The sequence below is a fragment of the Staurois parvus genome, unplaced genomic scaffold (assembly GCF_062004578.1).
Source record: "Staurois parvus isolate SC_StPar_1 unplaced genomic scaffold, SC_StPar_1.0 ptg000704l, whole genome shotgun sequence".
Lineage (NCBI taxonomy): Eukaryota > Metazoa > Chordata > Amphibia > Anura > Ranidae > Staurois > Staurois parvus.
Genome location: NW_028318500.1, coordinates 3,097,748 through 3,122,018, shown reverse-complemented (window position 1 = coordinate 3,122,018; position 24,271 = coordinate 3,097,748). Strand labels below are relative to the sequence as shown.

Genomic DNA, 24,271 nt, shown 5'->3' with positions numbered 1-24,271 from the left:
GCACGAATGCGCAAAATCACGTATATATACATGATTTTTCATTTCCAGGTAGGGAGCCAGGTGATTTACGAGGATCTGTATGTAAACAAAACAGTTCTCCCTGTTGGCTCATGCACACTGCTTTGGATGGCTGTGCACACCACAGCCATCCAAAGCAGTGTGCTTACAGTGAAGCACACAGACACCGCCCCATAGTAAAACACACCCAGCACACAGTTAACCCTTTGATCGCCCCTCATTTATTTATTTCACGTACTTATATAGCGCTGTCAATTTTCGCAGCGCTTTACACATATATATATTGTACATACACATCAGTCCCTAACCCTCAAGGGGTCATACAATCTAAGGTTCCTAACTTACATTCATACATACACATAGGGCCAATTTAGACAGGAGCCAATTAATCTACCGACATGTCTTTGGAGTGTGGGAGGAAACCGAAGTACCAGAGGAAACCCACACAGGCACAGGGAGAACATGCAAACTCCAGGCAGGTGGTGCCGTGGCTGGGATTCAAACCAAGGACCCTAGTACTGCCAGGTGGAAGTGCTAACCACTTAGCCACTGTGCTGCCCAAGTTAACTCCTTCCTGCCCATGCCATTAGTACAGTGTTAGTGCTTTTTTTTTTAGCATTGATCACTGTATTGGTGTCACTAGGAATATCAGTGATACCAAGTCAGTTCCCCCCAGTGTTAGAATGCCTGCCGCAGTCCCGCAGTTTCGCAGTCCCGCTATCACTGCCAATACTAGTAAAAATAAAAAAATTAAAAATCCCAGTGTATATACCGCCATTTGTAAACGCTATAACTTTCACGTAAACCAATTAATTTACACATATTGGGATTTTTTTTTAACAAAGACGTAGCAGAATACATTTTGGCCTAAATTTATGATGAAATTTTATTCTTTACACTTTTTTACTGGACATGATTAATAGCAAAAAGTCAAAAATATTGTTTTTTTTTCTAAATTGTTGGTCTTTTTTTTTATAGCGCAAAAAATTTAAAATGCACAGGCGATCAAATATCTCTGAAAGAAACCTCAATTTGTCAAAAAATGGCCTGGTCAGGAAGGGGGCTAAATCTTCAGGAGGGCAAGTGATTAATTTGTATTGTAATTGTGCTGTCTGCCCCTATGTTGTAAAGCGTTGCGTAAACTGTTGGCGTTATAGAAATCCTGTTTTATAATAATAATATCCTTTTTTTTTTTATAATCCACCAATTAAATACAAATATCAACGTATGCTGAATTTTCTACGAAAGTTTCATCTTTGAACATGTGGCAGATCTGCATTTCTGTGTGCCTGCACCTTTAAAGGAAGAATGCATCACTTGGGAGGCGTAGTAGATCTCAACCAATCAGACGCTTCCAGTTTGTACTTTGTGACTGCTGGTTCAGCTGCCATTCATCTGCTTGTGTGCAGCCAAGTGAGATCATGCCTTTCCTGGATCTGGACACCAATATTCCCCAGCAGGATATTCCAGGGGACTTTGCTGAAAAGCTGTGCTCGGCTGCTGCCTCCATCCTGGGCAAACCTAAGGAAGTGAGTAGAGGAACAGATTGCATTGTCATTCTACGTGTGTATGTGCTCACTGCAATGTGACATTCAGCAAATGGTGTCTATCAGTAACTGTTGACAGTTGCAAATCATTTATCATAAACTGCAAGTTTTCACATTTGGGTAACCATGATTTCTATTATTTCAGCTGGCGATGGATAAGGACACCTGTCAGGTTTTTATTGCTGTCTGTTGTTCCTCTGATGTGCAATCTCGATTTGTTCTGTTTACTTTTATCACTGAGCAAGAAAGTGAACGGAAAACTCCAAACTTTATGTTGTCAACAGAACAGGAATAAAGGGAAATCTTCCAATGGGGACACTAGTTCTGGTGACATTTCCAGTTTTGGCTATGGGACAGGAAGTAAAAGGACATCTCCCCAAATGAACACAGATGGCAAAGTAACCTGACAGGTGTTATAACCCTTCCTTTAAAGCTGAGCTCCGCCCAAAAGCGGAAATTCCACTTTAAGGCTTTGTCCCATTAAGGATTGGCACCTTTGGAAAGTGGGTACCCGAATTTGACAGGCACCTGCTCTCACTTTTGCTGCGATTGCCTCGTTGATTGGAAGCGGAAGTTGTCATATCACCCCTCTCTGCCTGTAGTCTTCTGGGACACGTGACCGGTCCTAGAAGACTACGGGGCCATTCACAAAGCGCAGCGCTTCTTGCACATGCGCAGTGGGCACCCGGCTGTGAAGCTGGAAGCTGTCACAGCCGGGTGCCCACACTGAAGATGCCGGCGCCGAGGAGACTGGATGGTCATCAACCCGGCCGGAGAGAGGACATCACAGCATCGAGGGACAGGTAAGTGTCCCCTTCTTCCTTTTTTTTTTTTTTTTTTTTTTTTTTAAGTCAGCAACTACAGTCTTGTAGTTGACATTTTATTTATTTTTTAATTCCCACTGGACTTCTGCTTTAAAGTGTTACTAAACCCAGGACCCTGCATTCACTATATCTGATCTCCCACAGTACACACAACATGGAAATGCAATTATTTTAGTAAATATAAACTGCTAAGTACCTTTTTTTTTTTTTTTTTTTTTTTTTTTTTTTTTTTTTTTTTTTTTTTTTCTCATCAGCAGTTAGAGCAGTCTTGTGACTTCTATCAGTGTCCAGCAGAGCACTGGTTAAAGCTTTGTAGGAGGAGTTTTCATTCTGCTTTAGGAGCATGCAGAACCTCTGTCTGGACAGTGCTGATTGGCCCTGCGCTGATCACATGCACTCTCCCAAGAAAGAAAAAAACTTCTTTAGCCATACACACCAAACTGAGCATGTGCATATCGAGTGACTCCACACGATATGTCTTATCAGGAGATGAGAGGGAAGCACAGGAAGAAGGCGAAGATCAGAAGTCAGGATCAAACAGCATTTTTATTCAATGTAGAGGATTAACCCCTTAGGTTCCACAGTGAGTATAACAAGCATATTTTAAGGAATATACAGAATGATTTTACTGTTGTGGGTTTAGTAACACTTTAAGCCAGCCATGGACAGATGAAAATTTGGCTGGTTCAGCAGTAACCGACTGAATTTGGATCCATCTATGGGCAGGCTGGTTGTACTGAAGTTCATCTATTGATTGACTTCTGTACAACCAGCCTGTCAGGTTTTGTTTTTTTTTTTCATGCTATCACTGCCAGCGGCTATACCCATCCTTGTAATCTCAGGGCGGGAAAACCTCCCACTGTCAACACTGACTTTGCTGATAGGGCAATCCAGTGATTTTCTTTCCTTCAAACTGTGGTTGAAGGAAAGAAAATTGCATAGTCTACAGCCAGCCATACTCTAAAGCAGGCCATACACTTGTAGATTTTCAGACGAGAATATTCTTAAGAAAAGTCGTATGAAAATTCTTTGTACATTCGATGAATCGACGAATGCCATTTGAAAATGGTCTTTTGATTTTAACATTCACTTTTAAAATGTAATATAATTTCTGAATGATAACTACATATACTGGCCAAAAAATTCATGTGATTGAGAAGTTTTTTTTTTTTTCCCTTTCTGTCCCATTGAACTTTCCCATCACTGCTGTCGAAAACAAACATGGATTTGATCCCACTAACGATTAGAAAATCGAACAATTATTCTTGAAAAGAAAATTTGCGACCGAAAACCTATATGTTTATGGCCAGCTTTAGACTCCTTGCTAAAGCACTATACGTCTAGTACATGCAGACACAATTGTTTAGATGCATCAAGAACAACCCAACCAAAGCTGTCCTTGCAGTTGATTGGACAGTAATTAATTGACCAATGGAAATTAAAGTTAATTCCTTATCTTGAGGTACTTTTTGTAAACTGATGTAACACCACCTATATTTTTGGAGATCGACGCTCTCCTGATTCCCCGCACATTAGTTCTGTGTGCACAATAAATCCTTATGTGATTGAAGATTAACTGCTTCTCTGGTTCTTCTTGTGGTTCTGAACATATCCCCTATTTACCACCTTTGCATCTGAAAAGCAATTTGTGTTTGGATCACTTTTCAGAGTGATCCAGACAGTGGGAGGTTTAGACGCAAGTTTAAACTTGGCTTAAGGCATCACCACTCACTCACTAGTCCCCATCACGTACAGTAAATAGTTAATAGCCTTGTATTGTACGTGACAACACCAAGGTGCAGTCCACAGATTGGGAAAGGAGAGCAGATCAGAGATCTGGCTGGAGCAGGGGATAGGCTAAGAAATCCATCCTGCTCCTGTATCTCCTAGACCAGGTGACCTTTCAAACAAAGGGCCAGTTTATTGTCCTTCAAACTTTATGGGGGGTGGATTGTAGCCAGCTGGAGTAGAAAATGTCCTGGGCCTAGCATCAGTGAGAATACAGATGGCCTCAGGGTAGGAGGCCTCAGGTTTGGTGGCCCGTAGGAGGCCTCTGGGTTGGTGGCTGGTAGGAGGAAGAGTAGTACCCCATCATTGGTATTAGTGGGAGGTATAGCACATGATCACTGGTCTCAGTGGAAGAAATATGCCCCATTGTTGGTGTCAGTGGGAGGAATACTGCCCCAAGAGCAGGATAAAGGCTAGAAAAGGGCCAATGCTCAATTGTCAAAGAACTCCTAGCAACTTCTAAAAGTACCCTCAGGATTCCATGGAATCCTGGATGAAGGACCCTTTAGCATATGCATGGATCTGAACACTTCTGTTGCCAGAAAACTAAGAAAATATAGGAACTGCAGTCTACCCGAGGTGAAATGGTAGTTTTGGGAATTCTGACCCTTTAAAGCCCATCTCCAGCAAAAATACATATACTTAACATTTTGGGTTGAGTTCAAAAGGGTTCGAATATCCGGTTTTGATTGTGTTCTGCTGGAGAGATTCTCCATTAGGCTAGGTTCACACCTATGCAGGTTGTGTTTGAGCTGTTTCTGCATTGCGTTTTGCATTGTGTTTTTTATGCGGTTTTCTTTTGTTTTTTTTTTTGTTTTTTCTTGTTGCTAGGCAGATGTAAAACGCCTCAAAACCGCAATACATGCTTTTCTGCATAGATAATGTATAAGCGAGCGCTAAATAAATTATAAATATAAAAATATTAATATTGAACTATTGATACGAGAATAGCTGCTAGCACTCAGGATATCGGCAACAGTCCCAAAATCAACATATAAAGTATAAGTGCAGCACTATAAACGCATGTAACATATATCACATTAAGTCAATAAAGTGCAACTGTGTGCATCAATATGTGTCCGTGACAACTGTAAATGTAACACCGCAGGCAGTAAAAACTGCTAATGTCCTTTTATGATAAGGTAATTATTCGAAGTGCAAACGGGCAATTAGTCATGAAGTGCAAACGTGCAGAATTTCATGAACGGAATCCACGGCCTGGGACGGATGTATACACTCGCCAGACAGTAAACAATAATGCACATTTATTTATATCACACATCTAGGGGTGCAGTGGTATACTGACAGAATGTCCTCGGGTACACCCATACCACACGAAACACGTTGGGTGGAGCCTCATTACTGAGGAGCGGCGGCCATCTTTGTACATATTTTGTCTTGATTTTATTTACTCCACAAGGATGTTGTTTTTTATATATTATCTTGCGAATTTACAAATAAATAATACACTATATAAGCACTTTTTGGCTCCTGTGACTGAGCTGATTCCCCCCAGGATCACAGGAGACCTGCCCCAATCGATGGATGGATGGAGCTGCAGGATTAAATCGGGAGCTGTCAGTATACCACTGCACCCCCAGATGTGTGATATAAACAAATTCACATTATTGTTTACTGTCTGGTGAGTGTACATCTGTCCAAGGCAGCTGATTCCTTTCATGAAATTCTGCACTTTGGCACTTCGAATAATTACCTTTATCATAAAGGACATTAGCAGTTTTACTGCCCGCTGTATTACATTTACAGTTGTCATGGACGCATATTGATGCACACAGTTGCACTTTTGACACACTTCTTTGCACTTTATTGATTTAATGTGTAAGATGTTATTTATGTTACATGCATTTATAGCGCTGCACTTATACTTTATATGCTTTTCTGCAGCATTTCCATTGACATCTATAAAACCAAAAATACAACTTTTTGCTTTCAAAAAAGTCCCTGACCCTTTCCAAAAACTCGCATCAGATCAGGTGAAAACACAGAGATGTGAACATGTCCCATAGGAAATCCTATTAAATGGACTGTACTGAGTTTGTGCAAAACACTGCAGAAACCGCTTACGTGTGAACCTGGGGTAACTTAGAGTTTTAGTAACACCTTGATGCATAGACCGCCACTAGGACAGGAGTCATACAAGGAACAATAAAATCCTGATATGTATTACCCTCGCCCACTTCATAAACAAGTGTTTTATTGTTCTATTGTTGTTCTTGTGTCTGCTTTGAAGATTTATGTGCACTTCCTGTCCCTGTAGCAGGGGGTAGGAAGTAGTTGAAAATTTTCACCAGTGGGGATCATTAAAGAAGAAATAAGTTTTAGCCTTGTGGTTTTCAGTGTGTTTTGCAAAAACGCACTTTATTCCATTTACCATGGTTTCTTCTGGATCTAGTTCACATCTGTTTTGCGTTGATGCGTTTTTTGGAAAGGGTCTTTTTTTTTTTCCCCCAGCAGGTTGCATTTTGCGTGTAATAGATTTCAATGGACCTGCGCCAAAAATGCAAGGGTGGGTTTTTTTTTTTTTTTTTTTTTTTTTTTGTGTTTTTGGCACTTTTTTTTGGCTAATAGGAAAGTATGACAATTCTGTTCATGCAGTGTGACTTTACACTCTCTGGCACTTACGTAGCTTCAAAGTCACTCTACATGAACCGAACTGTTTTACGTTCCTATTAGCCAGAAAAAAACCACGGAAAAAGTGTTCAAAAACACATTGCAAAACATGCCAGAAAAATTCTTCAGCCACAACCTGCATAGATGTGAACCTAGCCGTAAACCCGTTCACCACGAAAACCAAAACTGAAACAACAGTTTTGTCAGGAACTTAGACTTTCTTTTATTTTAGAGTAAGTGAGGGAGGGAACCCCTTCAGATTTTTTGCTAGCTGTGTCCCTATTGCAAAGGTTCCCTCCCTACACTTCCTACCCCATAGCCAAAATCGGAAGTAAAAAAGAAATCCTTCTAAGACCCCCGTCACAATGGGTGCTGCTTGGCATGCGATTTGCATGCCATACAACTTGCAAGTCGCATCCTATTGTCAGCAATTACAGCGGTCATATTGGTGCAGTTCTGACTTGGTTGGGAGCCACACCAATTTCTAAAGGTAGTGCATGCCCTTATTTTGGTGCAATTTGCATAGACTTCTGTGTCGCCTCAAACCTGCATGTCTTCCGACTTTGAAATCGTGTGACTTAACTGTAAGTTGCACGATTTCAATGTTGGGATTGGTGTGACCAAGTGAGGGAATCCTGGGGCATCACAAGAATTAGTGGTAGATTTCTCCTCTATTCTATTTTGTTGATTAAGGCTCCATGTACACTGGACACTTCTGAACGATGGAAACTGACTGCTGGAAAACGTAGGTTAAACGTCTGTTTAGCCGCGTTTGCATACCACGTTTATGAGCGTTTGCGCTTAGAAGCGTTTTTTAAAGATAACCTCAGGAGACCTTCCGGAATGCACTGAAAAACCGTAAAAAACAAACTATTTCAGATATATTGAGAGAAATGGGGAGAACAGAAGCAGAGAGAGCAGTATTTGCTGAACTTAACTTTTTTTTTTTTTTTTGTGGTGTTTGGATGTGTTCCAGCTCATTTCTGTGCAGAAATTATTGCAGTAGTGTCTAACATATTTTCTTTCATGCAAAACCTCAAACTATGGTGTGCTAGATCCATTTGAGTACCGGGAAACCGCTTTTGCATGCATTTTTCATGAAGAAAGAAGGCTTTGGACAGCAACTGGAAATGGAAGAGTTAAAAAAAAATGTGCAAATGCCTCTAGCCAAAACTAAAAAAATTGCATTTAGTTATACATTATAAGGGTTTGTTGATGATCTTTTTATTTTAGCGTCATTGTAATGTTTTTTTTTTCTGGTTTCACGGAACCCATAATAATAAAAACCTTCTAATATTTTTTTTTTTTTTTTTCTTGGATTCAGAATCCTAATCTTTTTATAAACTGTAAATAGGTTGCACTACTTATAACAGTTTGGAAATAATTGTATTTGTATTATTAGCTGATAAATGAGTTGGTAAAAGGTGTGCACAGGAAAAATACAAATGGATCCAAGAAGATTGATCGCATTTGTGGAATAACATGACATGGATTAGAGGTCATTATTGTAGCAATCGTACCCACAGAGATGGACGCGGTTCAACCATTTTGCTCCAACCTCCATCTTGGCAAAGGATCATCCATCTTGTACAAACATATATTTCCTCATTCTCCCCCTCCCTCTCTGAGTCCCACAGTGACATTTGGTCGGTGTGTGTGTTGGAAGTGTCACAGGCAGGCCAGGGCACAGCAGACATCTCTGAGCTGGGTGCCGGGCTGGCTGGGAAGCTGTGCAATCTGGCACCTCATAAAAGGATAACCCAAGCCTTCCCCTGAGTTCAAAGACATTCCAGAGGAGTAAGAAACTAGATAACACTTTTAAAATCCATTTTTTTCCTATGTCTCATATCTTGGAATATGAGAGACTTACATAAAAAACAGGCATATCTTCAGATTGGCCACGATTAGACAAACAGTTTGATATGTCACTTTCCTTGGCTGGAATATATAGGAAAGCAGAAAATTACATCTCTTGAACCATTCAAGTATGTATTTCATATCTAACCGTTCCTCAGATGCGTCTGCATAATAATCTACCCGTGGGTGGAATGTTACTTGTGCCTAGGAAAAGATATGAGCTATTAGAGATTTTGGTTCTAGTTTCGGTCTCCGCCCAGACAACCCCTCGCCAAATGAGGCATTGGTCCTTGGCTTCAGAGACACTTCCTGCTGGGGGACTACAAAATAGGCTGTCAGGCCTAAGTGTGAAAGTTGAAGAATTCTCCCGTTTAACATCAGAACCAACTTGGGAGACTGTGCCCTTTTGCTCTGAAACTTGATCTGCTTAACCCAAGGCTGACTGGCAAGTACTTTAACCCTTTAACCTCCTTCTCTTTGCTGTGCTATTGTTCTCTGTATATTTATATATTGGTTACATCAGATTTATTTTTTTTTCTCTAAATATTTTTATTGCACCCTTTTGACCTTTTTTAGTAATAAATCCTACTTTCTGAAAGTGTTGAACTGTTTCTACAGCTCTTTATTGCAACTTATGAATTCCTGCCTCTAAAAGAGCGCTACTGTGTGTGTTTAACCCTCTGTATAACCTGTCTGCGGTGACATTGCTATACAGACGATTATCTCAACCATCATAGTGTTATTGCTGAGTTTCCTCATTTCTCTGTACAAAAAGGAGGTGGTGGCAGTGTCAAGGGTTAATTGCGTTATTAACCTGACCCAGTAACAATTGTACCCAGGCTGCCGGTACATCGATTTGTGGTCCATTAGCTGGAAAATCGTTGTGCAGCTGGGCGTGGCATTGTTACACACGTGACACCGCAGTTTTTGATTGGCTAGTCCTTCGGTCACGAGTTTGGTGAGAAGGGCTGGAGTCTGACGCGCGATCGTCACAATTATCACTGTAGTAGACCCAGGCACATTAGTGGTGAAGGTCACCGTGATCAGAAATATAGTACACCTGCTGGGTCAGGGGTCCATTGAAGTTGTGTAAGGTCCTGTTACTACAATGAACAGTACTGCAGCCATATTGAATTCATAATGTTTTCTTCATTGTAACTAAAGTCTCTAATTCTAATATTTTCCCCTTGAAGTAAATCTGTATTTTCTTTAAACATTTTCTTTTTTTTTTTTTTTTTTTTTTTTTCTTAATCTGTGGTGCGGCCATACTGCTATTTTCTTAATGAACCCTCTAATAGTTTATTGCAATGGTTTCCCACTTGAGACAGGGATAGCAGCCTAGGCTGGAGACTAAAATAACACAATTGCTAGTTTCTCTTTAGCTTTTATGCAGACTAACTTGTTTGTGTTTTTTTTTTTTTTTTTTTTTTTTTTTTCCATAGAGGGTGAATGTTACCGTAAGGGGCGGAGCCTCTTTGCTAATTGGTGGCTGTTCATCACCATGTGTCCAGCTGATAATCTCTTCCATTGGTGTAGTGGGAACAGCAGAACAGAATAAAGAGCACAGCTCGAAACTCTTTGAGTTCCTCACCAAAGAACTTAACCTGACACCTGACAGGTAAGGTACCTGCTGAAAAATACATGTAGTCAGTTTGCAAGTTTAAAGGGGATCATTGAGATCTTTCTTCTGGTAATGTCTCATATTAAAGACGGAAGGAACTCTACAATGCTTAGACTGATCACATGGAATAATGCAAGTTTTACTCTAGGCTGTGTTACTGTGAGGATATAGAAAGATAAACTGTATTCTGCTAGCATTGGAAATGTTATCATTTTAAATATGAACTGATGGACCTCTGGGAGCTGCACCCCAAAAAAGGAAGGTGAAGGGCAAAACAATTGTCTCCAGTATTGCCTATAGAAGGGATGTTAAACCCAATTTCATTAAGGACAGCATTAGCATTTTGATTGCCCTCCGAGGCCTGGTTGTATCTGCAAGACTAGATGTCCAGAGACCCCCCCGCTGCAGTTTGCATAGAGGTGCAGGATCTAGTGTAGGCATTCTGTCCTTCTCTCTGCTGCTGACTGCTGAGATGGCAGGGGTCACAGATGAGCCTCTCCATGGCTGCATGGAGAAGTACAGGATCTGGTGAAGGAGTCGTGTTTTCCTCTCTGCTGCCGACTGCTGAGATAAAGTGGAGGCGGAGACGAGGGGGGTGGCACAGCTGCAGCAGAGGTGCGTGGGGCCACATGAAATGACTTGACAGGCCAAATTAGATATACAGACCTTGTGTTTGACACACGTGGCCTATAGGATGAATGCAGCTGATCCTTTCCCCATTACTGACTTCCCATGATTTGTTCAGCGGCAGGGCTTTGCTTCCTCCTGTCAGCTTTCAGCAAGGAGAACAGCGAGCAGCACAGTAGTGACTTTTTTCAGGAGGAATTCCAGACCAAATGTACATTTTTGGGTTGAGGTGCTTAAAATGCAACAACTTCAGGTTTTACATGAAAAACAGATGGGTAATAACAAATTTGTATGGAGATGTGCTATATTTAGCAGTTGCTGGTCTGGTTTTACAAGTGCAAGGGTCACTCGAACCAAAATATTGTACATCCCATGACAAATTCCATACTGCCAAGTTACGCCATTATAACATTCTGCCTTTTCTTGCCGTTTCCTCCAATATTTTTCACATAGCATTTTGATCAGTCTAAAAATCGAATGGTAGGTGTATTGTAACACTGAGAGACAGGAATAGCAACAAAAAGTTCAAAAGAAATGCATGTCTAACAAATGATGCACTGATTTGCATGTTCATGAGGGAAATAAGTATTTGATCCCCTTCACAAAACATGACTTAGTACTTGGTGGCAAATCTCTTGGGAAATAAGTATTTGATAGCCAGAAATCCTGCTGAATGATAGGGTACCAGGTGTCTTTCATACAGGTAACAAGCTGAGATTAGAAGCAGTCTCTTAAAGGGAGTGCTGCTAATCTCATCTTGTTACCTGTATAAAAGACACCTGTCCACTGGAGCAATCAAACAATCAGATTCCAAACTCTCCACCATGGCAAAGACCAATGAGCTGTCCAAGGATGTCAGGGACAAGATTGTAGACCTACACAAGGCTGGACTGGGCTACCAAACGATTGCCAAGCAGCTTGGTGAGAAGGTGACAACAGTTGGTGCAATCATTCACAAATGGAAGAGACCCAAAACAACCGCGGTCTGCCTAGGTCTTGTGCACCATGCAAGATCTCACCTCGTGGAGTGTCAATGATCATGAGAACAGTGAGGAATCATCCCAGAACTACACGTGAGGATCTTGTCAATGATCTCCAGGCAGCTGGGACCACAGTTGCCTAAAAAAACAATTGGTAACACACTACGCCGACAAGGATTGAAATCCTGCAGTGCCCGCAAGGTCCCTCTGCTCAAGAAAGCACATATCCAGGTCCATCTGAAATTTGCCACTGAACATCTGAATGATGCAGAGGACTGGCTGAAAGTGTTGTGGTCAGATGAGACCAAAATCGAGCTCTTTGGCATCAACTCAACTCGCCGTGTTTGGAGGAGGAGGAATGCTGCCTATGACCCCAAGAATACCATCCCAGCTGTCAAACATGGTGGCGGAAACATTCTGCTTTGGGAGTGTTTTTCTGCTAAGGGGACAGGACAACTGCCCAACATCAAAGGGACGATGGACGGGGCAATCTACTGTCAAATCTTGGGTGAGAACCTTCTTCCCTCAGCCAGGGCATTGAAAATGGGTCGTGGATGGGTGTTCCAGCATGACAATGACCCAAAACACATAGCCAAGGTAACAAAGGAGTGGCTCAAGAAGAAGCACATTAAGGAGTGGCCTAGCCAGTCTCCAGATCTTAATCCGATTGAAAATCTGTGAAAGGAACTGAAAGTTTGAGTTGCCAAATGTCAGCTGCCAAACCTTAATAACTTGGAGAGGATCTGCCAAGAGGAGTGGGCCAAAATCCTTCCTGAGATGTGTGCAAACCTGGTGGCCAACTACAGGAAACGTCTGACCTCTGTGATTGCCAACAAGGGATTTGCCACCAAGTACTAAGTCGTGTTTTGTGAAGGGGATCAAATACTTATTTCCCTCATAAATATGCAAATCAGTGCATAATTTGTTAGACATGCATTTCTTTTGAATTTTTTGTTGCTATTCTGTCTGTGTTACAATACACCAACCTTTTCGATTTTTAGACTGATCATTTCTTTGTGAGTGGGCAAACATTCAAAATTAGCAGGGGATCAAATACTTATTTCCTTCACTGTAAATTGCTACATGGTGGCAGGGGTGAGCAAAATCACGTGTGTGTGTGTGTGTGTGTGTGTGTGTGTGTGTGTGTTTATTATAATTAGTAATTTTAGCATTTCCGGGCAGGGGGCACGTGCCCTACCAACGCCACCATTAGTGCCTTTAGTACTGTGTGTGTGGTGTGGTGTGTTTTTTTTTTTTTTTTTTTTTCTCTTCTCAGATCACTGTATTGGTGTCACTGGGGATGTCAGTGACAACAAGTCAGTTCCCCCACCAGTGTCAGAATGCCTGTTGCACGAAGTTGCTGATCACCACCATTATTAGTTTAAAAAAAAAAAAAAAAAAAAAAAAAATTCCAGTATCTATACCGCCATTTGTAAATGCTTTAACTTTCACATAAACCAATTAATTTACACATATTGGGATTTTTTTTTTTTTTTTAAATTTTCGGTCTTTTTTTGTTAATTTAGCAAAAAATAAAAACCCTGGCGATTATTAAATACCACCAAAAGAAAGCTCTAGTTGTGTGAAGAAAATGATAAAATTTTAGTTTGGGTACAGTGTTGTATGACCGCGCAATTGTCATTCAAAGTGTGAGTGCGCTGAAAAAATAAACGCACAGGTGACCATAAAGCTCAATTCGTGGGAAAAAAGGACATACATATTATTTGGGTATAGCGTTGCATGACCACATGATTGTCAGTTAAAGTAACGCAAACAATGGGAGGGGGAGGGGGGTTAAATCCTCAGGAGGGCAAGTGGTTAAAGTGCTTGTAAAAGATTGTCTTTGCAAAAACAAAAAAAAATTACAAACATGTCATACTGTACTTACCTGTTCTCTGCAATGGTTTTACACAGAGCATCACCAATACTCCTTCTTGGGTCCCCCACCGGTACTCCTGGCTACCTCCCCTCTGCCAACTAGTGCCCCCATAGCAAGCACTTTGCTATGGAGGCACTCGTGCATGCTCACTTCCAAGCCAGCTCTGTGTCTCCATAAGACACACAGAGCATGGCTCAGCCCCTTCCTCAATAGCTGAAATTGACTGTAGTGGGAGCCAATGAAGAGGCAGAGAGCCTGGAGAGCCGCTGCTCTTGTGCATATCGCTGGATCAAGATCGGACTCTGGTCTGAGTATAGGAGGTGACTGAGGGGGGAGCTGCATGCAGAAGTGTGTGTGGTGTGTTGTGTGTGTGGGGTTTTTTTTTTTTTTTTTTTTATTACCGGTCAGGCTATGCAGTGGTAAATACAGCTGTGTTCAAAATAATAGCAGTCAGACATCACTAACCTGATCAATCACTGTTTTTGGTAGAAATGATATTTCTACATGGCAAATAATTTACTAGCAGGTGTAGTAGAGTAATAGAAATCCAACAGACCCAACAGTCATGACATGCATGCTGCTGATTCTGTGTAATTGAATCACTAATTGAAAGGGGCATGTTCAAAATAATAGCAGTGTGGAGTTCTATTAGTGAGGTCATTCATTCTTTGAAAAACAGGTGGCAATTATTGCCCTTATTTAAGGAAGGAAGGCAGCAAATGTTGTACATGCTGGTTACAGTGCATTTCTTTCTGATTTTCTGAGGAAAATGGGTCGTTCCAGACATTGTTCTGAAGAACAGCGTACCTTGATTAAAAACTTGATTGGAAAGGGGAAAACGTATAAAGAAGTGCAGAAAATGATAGACTGCTCAGCTAAAATGATTGCAAATGCTTTAAAATGGCAACCAAAACTTGAAAGATGTGGAAGAAAGCGAAAAACTACCATTCGAATGGATAGAAGAATAGTCAAAATGGCAAGGACTCAGCCAACAATCAGCTCCAGGAAGACCAAAGAAGGTGTAAAGTTACCTGTGAGTACTGTTACAATTAGAAGACGCCTATGTGAAGCCAAGCTCTCTGCAAGAAGCCCCCGCAAAGTCCCACTGTTGAAAAAAAGACGTGCTGAAGAGGTTACAATTTGCCAAAGAGCACATTGACTGGCCTAAAGAGAAATGGCGCAACATTTTGTGGACTGATGAAAGCAAGATTGTTCTTTTTGGGTTTAGTGGCCGGAGACAGTTTGTCAGACGACCCCCAAACACTGAATTCAAGCCACAGTACACTGTGAAGACAGTGAAGCATGGTGGTGCAAGCATCATGATATGGGGATGTTTCTCATACTACGGTGTTGGGCCTATTTTTCGCATACCAGGGATCATGGATCAGTTTGAATACATCAGAATACTTGAAGAGGTCATGCTGCCTTATGCTGAAGAGGAAATGCCCTTGAAATGGGTGTTCCAACAAGACAACGACCCCAAACACAGCACTAAACGTGCAACATCTTGGTTCCAGACCAACAAGATTGACGTTATGGAGTGGCCAGCCCAATCCCCGGATCTTAATCCAATAGAAAACTTGTGGGGTGACATCAACAATGCAGTTTCTGAGGCAAAACCAAGAAATAGAGAAGAACTGTGGAATGTAGTCCAATCATCCTGGGCTGGAATACCTGTTCACAGGTGCCAGAAGTTGGTTGACTCCATGCAACACAGATGTACAGCAGTTCTCAGAAACAGTGCTTATACAACTAAATATTAATTAAGTGATTCAAAGGAAAGCAAAATCTTCAAACATTTTTCAGTTTATATAGTGAATGTTTGAGTTTGTAAAGAAGAATACAAACACTGCTATTTTTTTGAACAGTCTAATATTCACTTTTCTTCAATTTCTTTTTTTTTTTTCTTTTTTTTAGAGGAACACAAATTTGTTATTTTTCTTCATGTTTTGATTTGGAATAGAATATGTAGTGTTCCCAATGCATTTGTGTGTATGGAAATAAAAGCTATTAGAAGAATTTTGAGCTGTATTCACTTTTTTTCAACACACTGCTATTTATTTTGAACACAACTGTATGTGGTGCCGGCTCTTTGTGTGCTATCTCTAGTGTTGTCACCTTATCCACTGTGACTAAAAAAAACCTTGCTACTTCAGGGTATGTAGGCACGTGCAATGCTCCTCCAGCCTTCCATAACTTAGTGCTCAGTCTCTTGGTAACCAGTCGTCTGAGCCTAACAGGGTGCAGAAGGCCTTCACTCCTGTTTTTAGGGGAATCGTTTCATTTTGATGTCGATTGCCTCTTGTGAACCACTGTCCTGCAAAGCATGTCCCTTTTTTCTTTAACCCCCTTCCCACCTGCCCCAGTGTCCCCTAAACAGTTTGGAATGTCCAGGGCGCAGGATGATCGTGAAGGAGCGTAAGTCCACAAAGTATCCTAAATTAAAATATGAAATGAATGGGCTGCTTTAGCACAACATAATATGTAACTAACTGCTACAGACTGGCTAGGTGTGAATTATACTTTTAAGGTTTTATCCACCTGAATCTAATATTTCCTTTTCATATCAACACTGATTTGTTGCATCTACCTGTCAACTTCTTATATCTCTGTGCTGACAAAACATCTGCACATATTGTCTCTGCACCCACCTACAAGACAATGATAAAGGTGTCCCTCTCTTGCAGCAGGAGTCATTACTATTTACTATACATGATTTATATAACAGTTTGTGCGGTGCTTTACAAATTAATGGAATCCTGACACCCTAATTTGGTTTTGCAGTGACTGTCATAAACCTGTAAATTTAAAGCGGTGATTTGGTATTGTTCCAACAGCAAAATCCTGAATTGAAGTGCTAGCTTTGAGCAGTATTGGCTTTCAGATTCTGTACATTACTAAAATTAATTTTTAATAAATATCAACCATATTCTATAACATTTTTTTCTTTTGGCCTTCTTTTTTTTTCTGTAGGGTTCTGCTGCGCTTTCACCCTCTGGAGCCTTGGCAGATTGGGAAAAATGGAACAGTTATGACATATCTGTTATGACTTACTAATACTGAAGAGTATACAACCATTTCAGACGTTTTATTGGAAAGCATTTCACGATATTCTTTCTTTTAAATATACTATCCATGATCTTTACATAATGAAATTAATTCCCTGCAGATTAGAGAACATCGGGATCAGCAGTTTCAGTATCTGTCAGTTTTACAGCTACATGTTTGAGTCAGTGAAGATTTACACACTAACAGTATGCTATGTTGTGCTAATAAAGTATTACAACTAATGCTGCCTGTGTGTAGATAAGTGAATTGTTTGTACCTGCCTTATTATTGTTCTTTATTTTCTCTTTCTCATGCAAACTGCCTTACAGTTCTTGAAGAAACATTCATTTTAAGAGCATTTGAAAATAATGTAAGATATTTTTTTTTTTTTCCCTAACAAGAAATAGACTGTAAAGAAACAGGACTGAAACAGCACCCCCCCCCCCCCCCCCCCCAAAAAAAAAAATACATCAATGGAAATTTGATAGTGAAACTACTAGTGATATAACCAGTTTCATAGGTTCTAATTTAATTTCTGTGTACATGCACCTTCATCAATTGAATAATGAGCCGATCTCAGCTAGGCATGAGACGAATATACCATGGGTTTGGTTCAATGCAGGTTTGGCAAACTGGACTGAAGTTTGGATCGTGAATCTTGACCCCTTTTGAAGGCAATTGGAACTGTATCTTAGAAATCAGTAATGGCAATGGATTGCTAAACAAAGGGCATGGAGAGGTGGGCAGTGGCCTGGGAGACAAACTTTTTTTTAAAATATTATTTTTTTTTTATTTTATTGTTCCATAGGGAGATGGACTTTTCAGGAAGTTTAAAGGCTACGTTCTCCTTTTAAGGAAAAAAGTAATCCATGCACATATTTTAGCAGAAAAAAAAATGTGCATTTATATTTTTTTTCCTACAGGAGTCTGAAAAACATTGAATTCCATGATCAGTGATGTGACGGTGTGCGGCGTCAGACCCCAGTCCTTCTCACCAACCCGTGACCAAAGGACCAGCTGATCTTGCACTGCTCTGTCACTTGCGTAACAATGCCATTCTCAGTTGCGCCCTGCACAAAGATTTTCCAGCTCGTAGGACCACAGTCTATGTGCCAGCAGTCTAAGAGTGATTGTTACTGGGTCAGGTTAATTATGCAATTAACCCTTCACACTGCCACCACCACCTTCTTTACAGAGAAGGAGGAAACTCACAAATCTTAGCAGTAACACTATGATATTAGTATGAGTGTCTGTAACACACTGTCACCACAGACAGATGTATTCAGAGGATTATTACACACAGTAGCACTCTTCAGAGACAGGGATTCTTTAGTTTGCATTAAAAGCTTTAGAGACAGTTCAACTCTTTTCAGAAAATAGGATTTATTACTAAAAAAGGTCAAAATGGTGCAATTTTAAAATATTTACAGAAAAAGATGTAACAAATATATAAAAAGAGCAATAAAACAACAGAGAAATAAAAAAGTTCAGAAGGCAGAATACCTTGGTTTGATTAGAATCCAAGTGTCCGAACAAAAGGTTGCCTTTGCTCTCAAGATGGTTTCTGATCGATCTTAAAAGGAGAGCTAATTTTTCTCCAGGCTGTCAGTCTTTTTCTATCATCTCCAAAGGGGTGTCTCCTGCAAACAAATGACCAATCGTCCCATTTGGGGATGGGTGTTAGGCGGTAACCAAGGTTATGACCAAATCCCTTCCAAGTTCATACTACGGTCAATACCCTTCAATAGGTACAGGTAGCATCCTAGCAACTGGCAGATCAATATTTCGAATTATGTTCCGAACGCACAGATACTAAACGTAGCATATCTTGCCACTCCGGATAAAAGAGACTGCTCTATGTTCTTTCGTAGGTTCTGATATAGTCCTGCAAGGTCTCGTTTGACTCATATTAAAATGACCTATCCAAATATGTACGTCATATTAAGGTGCCCAGTTCCTGCTGAAGTTTATGAATTTGTATGAAAAATGACTCGTAGAATGTACGTTTTATGGCACACTCTAGCTCTAATGGCCTAACAGGGCATGACTGACTGAGTTATTATTTTACGATCGGAGGCAAAGTAGTTTTTCAAAGAAGATCCCCTGGGACCAGACCAATTAGTTGTTTACAGCCATGAAGCTCATCCAGCTGTGCTCATCTAGGATAAGTGGCCTTTTGAACTCCGTTCACCCACAGCCTCACATTCCATTCAAAAGGGAGGAGGCAGGACAGGAGAGACAACATGGCCACGACCTAACAAGATGGCTGTCAGTGTCCATGTCTGTGGCTGTCACGCACAATTGCCACAAGTGAATTGAGGGTGTGATATTAAGCTCCTGCATACCCTCCCTCCAGCTTTCTGCCCATACCTCTGTATGGGTTTTCAGTTAGAAAGCTGGAGGAAGGGTGGATGGACTATGATTGTACTGATCAGTGCACTCGTAGTCCATTGAGAACTACAAGTCATCTGCCATGGTGGCAGACAGGATATGTAGTTTATTCATTCACACATTCCCAAATATTGGGTGTAACATGTTATATACTCTAAAGGTGAACTTAGTATTTAAAGAGCAACACTGAAACTGCAAACGTCTTTCAAATTACATGCTTGGGGTTCTCCTTGAAGCAGTACATGGTTTGACAGAACATGTTGCGGATTGTAAGGGACACCACCAGAAACAGCATATTGTGTCATCACATAAATTGCATGTGTAATAATTTAGTTTACGTTTACACCATTAATTGACTTGCATATAGCAGTAGCAACCCAATATGGCTGATTTTCCCAAAAAACTTTTATTAGCTTTTTTTTTTTTTATAAAGGCAAAGATTGCTTGGTGTAGCTGTAATAGACCATAAGTGAGTGCTGAAAGTAGCAGGGACAATGTGACTAAAATGTATTGCAAATTGTTTATAATGTATGCAACATTATACAGTGGACATAGAAAAGAATCACTCTCCTTTTAAAATAATCACATTTTGTTGCTTTGCAGCCTGAAATGAAGAAAGGCACTGTCTGAGCAGGAGAGGCCAGTCTGGCCCATCTTTTTGTTTTGTTTCTGGCCCATCTTTTGTTTCTCATCCTAACTTTTTACCTTCTCCACTGCATTCCTGGCAATGTGCCTAGAAATATTCCTCCTATACAAAGATTGTTATTCAACTAATACATTGCAAAAGTTATTTCTTGATAACAATAAATATGTATTTTTTCTTTACTAGTATTGGGATTGGTGCAATGTATGCTGTACCTATGTATTGCTTGGAAAGCCTTGTGATTTGTAGTTAGGCACCTGTTGGAGGTGGTTACAGGTTATGTAGGCAACAATTTGTTCTCACTTAGAAATTTGCTGCTACAGTATGTAGTACTATGGCTGATCGATTTCTCTATGTTCCTGTATTCAATCAGTATGTCCCTATTCACTAAAGAAACCAGACAACTTCTTGTTCTGGGTCACACAGTGTCCAATCCATGCCAGACCATTTCCTTTGTGTTACATTACAAATGTGAGGATGCTGATGTGATGAAAACACATCTCTTCCGGCATGGTGATCTCTCTGTTAATTGCACTATTTGTGGCTGTGTCAGATCAAATTACTGTGTAGTTCTCACCTGCATCAGTGCTAGACTGGGAGATTGTGGGATATATAGTATGTATACACAGGAAGTGTCAGTTCGTAGACTACAGACATCAGAGGTCATGCATGCACCGTGCCTGTGCGATTCAGATGCAGGCACGGTATTAATTGGCCCTATTTCACTAAAATGAATAAGTAAATTTATCTTCTGATTTTGTTTTTCCTAAAAATGATTTTTTCACAAACAGAAATATTGCTTTTGGTGTAAATTTCTTTTTGCATGCATGAGCAAGTGACTGTTGAAATTTTTCTCTCATGAATTATTTATCTCACAAAAGCCTCAATTCACTAAACTAAAATGCATGTGTTATTTGCAATAATGATTATTTTCAGTCTGTGAAAATCTTTGTAATAATGTTTGTGAATTGATGTTTACACACAAAATATGTCAGATAATAAAGTGATATACATAAAAAAAAAATGCAAGTTAGTGAAAACACTACATGCTATGTGCTTTTATGTATTGCGCTTGTCCAAAGATGTGTTTCCTAGTAGAACATCTCTTGGCACTGTGAGTGTAAGTGATTGTCTGGGGATTAATACCTGCAGATGTTCCTGTGCTCATTTAGACACGGGCACACCATCCCAGAGGACAGTACTATACTCAGCAACTCTCATGAGGCTTTCATCCAATATACAAAATTAAAGCAGCAATCCTTTTTTTTGCATCCAATTGCTGTGCATTAATCTGTGTTTTAAATCTGTCAAGAACAAAAATGTAAGATATCACAGCTTACCAGTTCTCAGATGTGGCGGATGCATTTGTTTTCTTTTTTCCCTTATTCTCCCTGGTGATCTTGCCAGTAACACAAGTATTCGCACAGGGTGAAGACACTCCCTCGCCTAACTGTGTCTATGGAGGTGTTGTATTGTCACCTTAGAAAAGGAAGTGTACTAAGACTACAGAACATCTGTAATTCTTCTCTATAACATAGTGACAGGTGTTCTGTATTTCACAGAGAGAACTGGAAACAATGTAACTGATGAGAGTTACTGATAACAGACCGAAAGGGAGCGAATTCTAGAAGTTCATTCTTAAAGCTGTTATAAACCTAAAACAAAAATATGTGTGTGCACCTAATCGCGATCACTGAAGGAAATTGCTAGTTCTATGGACAGCTGTGGATAGCAGTGGTCGCCGCTGGCTTGTCATTGAAAGGTAAAAGGCTCAGCAGCCGCAGATAGGTGGAAAAAACAGCTGAAGGAATCGGCTTCTTGCCACTGTCATTCACACCAGCGCTAGACACCCAAGGCCTGATTTACATGGGGCATTCTAAAGTGTACTCTGTGCTGAGCGGCAGGAGATTGATTTGGGCCCACTTTTAAATCTGAGAGACTTCCTTCAGGAGGGAAAGACTGAGAGTGCTTCCCCTTCTACCGAATGTAAGCCACAGCTGTCATCTAACTTCATTAGGACAGTTCCGCAACGTATCAGGTGACCAAAGGCTAGGAGAGCCTGAAATGCCACTCTCAACTCCAGGTTGCTGGGCACCATATTGCATTCTTGAAAAGGCCATTGGCCCTGAGCCCATTGGTCCTGAAATAGGGATTCCCATCGACTTCGCTAGCATTTGACTTCACCACCAGCCACTAGGTTCTCAGAAGGGAATGACACTGCAGAAGATTCTGCTTCTCCAACCACCAGTTTAGACTCACTTTTATAAAGGGCATGATCCATATCTTCTGACCTAATCTCTCTGACTGTCATTGGTCCAGAATCCTGAATTGAAAGTTAAATTGATAGTTAAACTAAGTCTACCTGACCTGCTTAAGTGAGGAGTTTCTGTGGCCCAATCTGAGACGTGAAGGGCCAAAGATCCCCCAAATATGGCCTGAAGTGCTTTCCTTAAGGGACTACATGTCTGAGACCAAAGCTACACTTATGTCAAAAGAGGAGCAACCAAGTGACCATAAGACATGTATGGGTGGCATAATCCCCAAAACACCAGAGCATCCCAACACGGAGCCCCTTGCTGACTTCTTGGATGATGTGCTGGCTTTCAGGAGCGAGCCTGAACTGCAGTCTCCTTTATCTCAACAGACATTTATCTTAAGACAGGAAGGAAGACTGACCACCATCACTTTAGGCTTCACCTTCTAAGATCAAGAATAATGTAGTGATTGAGTACCTCCTTGAAGGCCATAGCATCTTTTAATGGTAAAGTCACGTAACTTGCCAATTTCATAAGGGACACACTGACCAAAGGGGTGACTCCAAACACTGGACATCTTCCTCTGCAAAAGGGCATAATTTTGACCTTCTTCTGTGACATGTTCTTTTGCTCTGTTCTTGCCAAGCCATCCTCTGGAGGCACTTGAAATAATTCCACAGTTTTTCTTATATTTAAAGGTCCCTCACTAGCCCTAAAAAAGGAGAAATCAAATTCCTGAACAAAGGCCATCCTCATCTTCTTTGGAAGTCTGAGGAGGATTGGATGACCCTAGAAGGCTCTGACTTCGGTTTTACTAGTTTTTGCAGAAAAACTGGGCATTGCCAGAATAGATGACCCTTGAACAAAGTGAGTTAAATCAGCTCCTTTAGAATGTCTTAACCACATGCTTAATGAATTGTGACAGCTTGGACAACATCATCTTAATCAATGTCTGTTTGAACAAAGCAGGATTCATACAGTCATGATCAACTGAATCTTCTTTGGATGAATCTGACAAGGTTTGATTTGCCTGGGAAAGTTCTGAGACTGCTCATTGCCAGAATATATGACCCCTTCACAGGGTGAGTAGAAACAACTCCTTTAAAGTGTATTGACAAGGGGTTCAATGAATGTGAAAACCTGTTAGGTGTCATCATCTGTATCCATGGCTGCTTATAGTCATGTTCATCCGTATCCTACTCTTTGGAAGAGTCTGAAGAGGATTGTTCACCTAGGAAGGCTAGGAGACTGCTCATTGCCCGAATATATAATCCTTTCACAGGGTGAGTGGAAGAACTCCTTTAGAGTGTATTCGCCATGTGTTTCATGAATGTGACAACCTGTAAGGGGTTGTCATCTTAATCTCTGGTTGCTTGCACAAAGAAGTATTCATACAGTTATGTTCGTACACTTCTTCCTTTTTGAAAGAGTCTGAAGAGGGCTGTTTCGCGTGGGAAGACAGAGTCTGCTCATTGCCAGAATAGATAATCCTTTCACAGGGTGAGTGAAAAAACTCTTTTAGAGTGTATTGACCACGCATTTAATGAATGTGACAAACTATTAGGTGTCATCTGCTTTATCCCTGTCTGCCTGAACAAAGCAGGATCCAAGCAGGGTTTTGTAAACCAAGGCATAAGCTGCACAGAACCAGTTTAGGTGTGCATGATCTGGAGGGACTAACTGGCAAAGAGCCCATTAGCTAGCTTTCCATACACCTTTAAGAAAACTCTTGTCTGAAAGATGTGTCTTACCTTCTTTGCAACGACTAGCTACAAAGATGAGGTAACAACTCATGGCTTAGGATCATAAGCAAACGTCTTTGCAGCAAATAGGAAGTAAGAAAAAAATGCACAGCCTTAACAGGTCTGACAATCCAAGAAAATATTGCAGAGTGAAAACAAAAAAGCGCACCAAGCTTGCGCATTACCTCAATAAAAAGCTGTGATTTTATTAAAATGCGATGTATACTCACAAACAAAGCAGTATAACAGGCGTATAAAATCCTACAAGGAACATTGAAGTGCAAGACCAGTGTAAATCACATCAAGAGGGGAGACTCTCAAATTTTAATTGACGCGTTTTGAAGGGGAGTCCTTTCTTCCTGAGCTCTGTTATATGCCTGTTATACAGCTTTGTTTGTGAGTATACATCGCATTTTAATA

The 24,271-nt window shown here is 40.6% G+C and overlaps 1 protein-coding gene across 1 annotated transcript; it reads left to right on the top strand.

Moving 5' to 3' along the window:
• The first annotated feature begins 1,370 nt into the window (after nt 1–1,370).
• Nucleotides 1,371–17,062, top strand: LOC149445915 (D-dopachrome decarboxylase-B-like). The gene is made up of 3 exons (XM_089653201.1): nt 1,371–1,547; nt 10,108–10,283; nt 16,746–17,062. The coding sequence occupies exons 1-3, from the start codon at nt 1,440–1,442 to the stop codon at nt 16,819–16,821; spliced, it is 360 nt and encodes a 119-aa protein (XP_089509327.1). The 5' UTR covers nt 1,371–1,439; the 3' UTR covers nt 16,822–17,062.
• The last annotated feature ends 7,209 nt before the right edge of the window (nt 17,063–24,271 follow it).

Bases quoted from the DNA above. Each gene is read 5' to 3' on its own strand.
- LOC149445915 (XM_089653201.1), top strand. From the start codon at position 1,440: ATGCCTTTCCTGGATCTGGACACCAATATTCCCCAGCAGGATATTCCA. The intron at 1,548-10,107 runs GTGAGTAGAGGA...TTTTTTCCATAG, and splicing joins TCCTGGGCAAACCTAAGGAA to AGGGTGAATGTTACCGTAAG. The intron at 10,284-16,745 runs GTAAGGTACCTG...TTTTTTCTGTAG, and splicing joins CTTAACCTGACACCTGACAG to GGTTCTGCTGCGCTTTCACC.